Genomic DNA, 5,957 nt, shown 5'->3' on the forward strand with positions numbered 1-5,957 from the left:
CAATCTTTTTGTAGGAGCTCAAAATCAAGTCACTATTCCGGTCGTTTATGAACCCCTCGACCAAGCGTGTGATTGATTCCAAGTTTACACGCGGGGCTTTTCATAGTTTTGAGTCACGCCTTTGGCTTTCAACACCACGTAATTTTCTTTAGTCCTAAAAGCATAGCTTTTGGGACCACAGGAGGACCACTCTGTGATATGGTCACCATCTTCGAGTTCACTCGTTAAACCACCCAGATAGTTGCTAAGTTGGGGGTTCCAATCACCCAGTTTGCTTACATAGACCACAGAGTCTGTGTCGTGGTAATGAACCCTCCTCTGCAGCTGCGCCATGAGGTTGTATAGTTCAAGTCGACCATAGGCCGTGGTAAATGCTACAAGAAACACATTTACATTACCCGGAGCTTGAACCCACTTCTTGTTACGTCTCCATTGCACCAGGGCAATGTCTTGACTCTTGAATGAAAAATGTGAAATTTGTATTGGTCCAAAAAAACTAAATCCAAAAATTCTTCGGGGTCTTTAATGATCGACGTTGTTAGTATATTGCTTCTCTGGGAAAGCTTGCCCCAAAGCGAGTTTAAGTACAATTGGCAGATTTCTTTTGGTTCTGTTGACCTTTATTCTGTCAGGGTCAAGAAGTATGCCTTCTCTGTCGTGATAGTCTTGAATGTACTTGTCTTTGCTCTCTTGATCTGTGACCGATGCAGGATAGCCTGAAGCCATTTGCTTGCATCTCAAGAAGGTCTTGATGTACTCTTTAAAAAGAGTGTCTGATTTCCTGGAAAAGTTCCACACTTCAAAGATTTTGGCCACACGATACCCCATCTCTAGAGCCTTAGAGAATTCAACTGTGACCCATACACCTGTCAGGGCTCTTTCTTGATCTGAGTGATCACAAGGCTTTTCCTGGTTGTCGTTTTCACTGCAGGTGCGACAAAGGGGAAATAATTCTTCCTTGAGGTCCCTTGTAAGGCAACACTGGCAGAACAAACCCCTAGGAGGGTAGACAGTTGCTTTGATCAGACAAAAATAGTTTTGGGGTAAGTCAAAGTGAATAATTTCAGGATGCCCCATAGGATAGCATGAGGAACTCATTACATGAGTATAAAGGGATGTAAAATCTACATATCCTATTGTCTTGTCGGGTTGCGCTACATACCGCAATGTCAAAGCATTGGTACGGCCTCCATACAAGGCCTGTCGTGGTTCCAAGGGTTCTGGTCTGTCAAAGCAGGAAAGGAAAGCTCGAACATGAGTATCAGACTTTTTGAGTCTGGTCCACTCATGCTCCTACATCACATTTACTTTCAACCCGTAAGTAGCCTGTAAAGATTCCAATTTGTCTTGGAACTCTTGGTACATTTCCCCAAAAGTATTTTGGGTTAGGACACACATGGCCTGGGACACAAAGCAAGATTTACAACCATAGAAGAAACAACCGTTGTACTCAACACCGTCAATCTGTGTGTATCCATCTACGTGAAAAGGCCCAAACGCCTTCACACCCCTACCACAACATGTTGAATAAAAATGTTTTTATCCTGGGCCAAGTACTCCAACCATTGAATGGACCCACTAGAGTTTGACTTGAATTGGCATCGGTAGTTGTCAGGCGATGGAATAGATATAGATGCTGGAGGTAAAAAGTGTGTACGATAGGTTTTTCATGCATGCCGATGCAATAGTTGTACAACTCCAGGGGTCAAAGCCTGCATCTTTGATTACCTCTTCTCTGAATCTGAGGCATCCTTCACGAAGTATAACCACATCGTTGTCACAGTATGACTTCATCTCTTTGTGGAAATCAAAGGTGCTATGACATACTGTCTCATGAATCTCTCTCGTTCTTTGGGAGACATTTGATCACACCCATACATTTCGGGGCTGGGATAAGATCCAATATAATGTAGATTCTCCTCAGAAATGAGGAAATCACCCTGTCACAGAGTTTTCAAAACCGAAGGCCTCAGGCATTGGAGCCAATCTCATGGGTAAGAAACTTAAACTGTCAATGTATCTCTGGTTGAAGGCTGGGTCTACAAAACACAAGATTTTACTACCTTGTGTAACGATATTCGTCTTCGGATGAAGAGTAGTCATCGGACCAAAGCGCAGCGTGGTAATTGTTCATGTTATTTTTATTAGACCAGAAACACTAAACAAAATAACAACGAGAGTGAGAGGAAAAAATGAAACAGTCCTGTAAGGTGCAGCAACACAAAACAGAAAACAACTACCCATAAAACACAGGTGGAAAATGGCAACCTAAATAGGCTCCCCAATCAGAGACAACGAGAAACAGCTGTCTCTGATTGGGAACCAATTCAGGCCACCCTAAACCAGGCCACCCTAGACAATACAAAAACTAAACAAACCACCCTTGTCACACCCTGACCTAACCAAAAAATAAAGAAAACAAATATAACTAAAGTCAGGGTGTGACACCTTGAGCTATGACACTGGGTGCAACGCCTTGTTGTATCAGAGGGTTCAAAAGAAGATAGGAGTCATAGGCTCTAGAATTATGAGCTATAAACGTGAAGTTTCTGTACTGGGGTTTTCTGAAGTGTTTTAGAAAGAGTAGTGCACAATTGGGCCCCTCTGCCGACCACTTTTCACCCTTGAAAGTCATGGTAGATACAAAAATAGGCAAATGAACCCCTGATTGCTGATTAGTCTCAAAATCATAAAACACATATTTCTCTAAATGTTCATCATCAGCCAAGGGCTGAATATAACACTCGTGTGGCACTTCTTGAACCACTTCTGCGTCTCTGCTTTTCAAAGGCCCTTTACAGACTGGGCAATGTATGATTCCACACACATGAGGTTTAGGGCTGTCTATTTTAAGGTTGTAATTGCAATGGCATTTTGGACATTTCTTGTTAATGTCACAACTGCTTACAGATTTACATGCCTTGGGGTGCCATGTTTCAATTTTGTGTTTTTCGTAGCAGTAGGCCGAACGACATGTGGGTTGACAATCCGCACAGGGTGTTCGTTTTAAGGGTTGCATCGGACATGTTTCATCCAGACATACTGAACAGTTATAATGACAAGAGTGCCCCCCCTTTCGGGTGTAGCCTGTATGACATGCTGGACACACATATGGCGCTCCTAAAAACGCTGTGATGTTGGTAATAGCATAATAATGGTCGTTTTGCACATAAAAGTACAGAATCTGAGGATGAGGTTGTGGGTTGTTCTGGAATTTCAAGAGAGCTGCATTAGCTCTACTGTGGTACAAAACCACAATCTTGATGTTCAGAAATGTTTCAAATTTGACTATGTCAGAGAAAGCCACAGCATCCTGTATACCTAGACCCACGGCATTATGAAGCTCCCGAGCGTTTTGTAAAGCCTCTAGATCAGTACATCCAGGGTTGAGTAAATGTGATAGGCCTATTGCAAAGCATAGCTGATCACCAGGATTGTAACCGTTTCTGAGATATGCCCTTCTATTGCTTATGATTTCTGATTGCATGAGACTATCAAGTTTCCTTCTCTGACCCCCTCCACCTAGGGGTTGACATACTACGAGCTCGAGGGTTCTATCAGCTATGATAGACAAATTTGATTGAACAAGTCGTTCCAGCAGGGCTATAAATTGTTCAAGATCTGCTGCGCCATTGGGTAAAACAAGAGATACAGTGTTTTGCATGCTATCTCCACAAATTTCAAGCTGTAAGACATCACGAGGTCACGAGGACATCACGAGGACATCTAACAGTTCGTTCAGAGTATCCAATATCATCACATAAAAAACTGCATAATCAAGGTTCTGATTCAGCCATGTGCAATTTAAAAAACTGTCGAATCTCTGCATTGCTGAATTTATTTCGGTACACAACCCAAACACTTCAATCAAGACCATCGCCCCCCTGATTTATTATACAATTTTCCAATTCCTCAAAAACAACGTATTGTGGTTCAGACTCCTCGGACATGGGAGTTAAAGGAGGGGTGTGTGGGTGTTCTGGTGTCGAAGATCTTGTGCTCTCATTCATTTGGTTAATTAAGGATAGGAGTTCTTCTGGAATCTGCAATAACAGGTTTTCAAGTGTCTGAATTATGGGATCTGTCGCCCCGGTCTCATTCAATTGGTTAATTAAGGATGTGTGTTCTTGTGGTATTCTGGAAGGATCCATGTTACATATAGGTTTTTAGCGCTTGTATTTGCGTTTTTTAATCAGATTGTTGTTTAACAAACGGGGCATTGTTCTATGTCAGAAAGATAGATCTTGACTGTTTTGCCGCTTGTGTAAAGCCACCATTTGTTTGTGTAGCAAGACCTTTCTGGATTTTATAGAGCCCTGTAAAAGGCTGTGAGAAACCTATCTGGTGTTTCTACCTCAGAAAATTCACTGTATCAAGATGGTTGGCCACTTCGTACAACAGCATATCGTCGAGCTCAGAATTGTCATTTAAAGCGTTGAAATCATCCGGTTTCAGTGTTTTACTGTGGATGTCCTGGGCGACGAAATCCTTCACGTGCTCTCGATCCTGGGCCTTCTGTGCCTGTATACGCTGGGTAGGAGTCTGAAAGAAAAATATACATACAAAATAGGGTCTTAAAAATAAAATATATTAGATAAAAATGTCAAATACATTTCAGATATAATACTATATATTAACAATATATATAGTTAAATTACCTCTGTTTTTTTTGACGCAGGCTGTTCTGATGAATCGTGGATACCAAGGGCGCTATACTTTTTTCACCTGGTTTTGCAGATTCTGCCGGGCGTGTATCGTTGGAGTCTGAAAAAAAAAACATGATTTGACAATGTTTTAACATATTCTATCAAAAAATGTATAACTAATAAAAAATGTATAACTAATAACAAATGTATAATGGGGTCATACCGTATCCATAGATCGCCGGTTCTTGAATCCGTACGTTTTCAGCCCTGTAGCCCTTCTCGGGCCGGGGTGATTCTGCGCAATGCACTTGGGCCACAGTTGTGCGGAGTCGTGAAGGACTATGAAGCGTCGTAAATGCCAGATTATGGAGCGATTGGCTTGAGGTTCCCGGGGGTGTGGATCTGCTGGTTATAGCCTCGGTTCTTGGATTGTTTGGAAAACCGTTCGTACAAAACCGTTCGTTTTATCGGCTCCTCCAAAGTCGTTCAGAGTCCATAATGCAGCACATATCCTTGCTGGGGGGCTGTCCGCTGTAAATAGACAATTTGCTTTTAAAATAGGGTACACACTTTTTGTTTTTAATGTATAAATATTATTATGGATTTTATTTTTAGACGTCGAAAATAGCGTGAGAACCCCCATCTAATGATGGCTGATCCAAATCAATTATTCCCGGTAGCAACTGGGTAAATGATGGATAACCTATAGACGTTAGACAATATTAACATATATTTATACGAAATATATACATTTTAACTTGCGTGCAATTGACATAAATACATACCTGAAAAATCGTTGTCCACCCATTTTAGAATATCTGTAAAAACATATATAACACCGGTTTAATATTAGAGAGAGAGAGATAGTTCCCAACAGGGCATTCATTTCATAATATCCAAACAATTCCCAGAAAATACCTAATGCACCCTAAAATCGATTATATTAATATCCTCACCTTCAAAAGTCTCCATCTGTATAGGCGAGCAGAAACGCAGGAAAATAGTTTTCAGCAGGACCTCTGTCGTGACCAAGACATAGTATGGAATGAATTTACAGAGCGTGGGGGAAGTTTAGTGTTTTTCAGGCGACATCCTCTATGCAAAAATAAACCGATAGTAAAGGGGTTGTTTAGAGAATAAACATTGTTTTTCAACCTTAGGGGGGCTGTCTAGACCTTTTATATGCAGGGTTGCATTGCCTTTTGCTTCCTACATCCTCGGGGGATATAACACCTGCTGTTTTTGGGGACACCAAGTATGCATAATGAACCTTTAGTACCGGTGTTGATTAGAAATAACATTGTTTTTAAA

General features: G+C 41.3%; 1 protein-coding gene across 1 annotated transcript; it reads right to left on the bottom strand.

The window, feature by feature from the left end:
• Positions 1-2,434: 2,434 nt before the first annotated feature.
• Positions 2,435-5,669, bottom strand: LOC120031777. Its single transcript, XM_038977596.1, has 5 exons — positions 5,603-5,669; positions 5,432-5,464; positions 4,870-5,177; positions 4,659-4,764; positions 2,435-4,542 (listed from the first exon to the last, which is right to left on the bottom strand). Exon 5 carries the CDS (start codon positions 3,662-3,664, stop codon positions 2,435-2,437), a length of 1,230 nt encoding a protein of 409 aa, XP_038833524.1. The 5' UTR covers positions 3,665-4,542; positions 4,659-4,764; positions 4,870-5,177; positions 5,432-5,464; positions 5,603-5,669.
• Between the last annotated feature and the right edge of the window lie 288 nt (positions 5,670-5,957).

The sequence above is a fragment of the Salvelinus namaycush genome, chromosome 38, assembly GCF_016432855.1.
Source record: "Salvelinus namaycush isolate Seneca chromosome 38, SaNama_1.0, whole genome shotgun sequence".
Lineage (NCBI taxonomy): Eukaryota > Metazoa > Chordata > Actinopteri > Salmoniformes > Salmonidae > Salvelinus > Salvelinus namaycush.

What these genes read in the sequence shown, in the direction of transcription:
- LOC120031777 (XM_038977596.1), bottom strand. Translation starts at nt 3,664, where the DNA reads ATGCAAAACACTGTATCTCTTGTTTTACCCAATGGCGCAGCAGATCTT.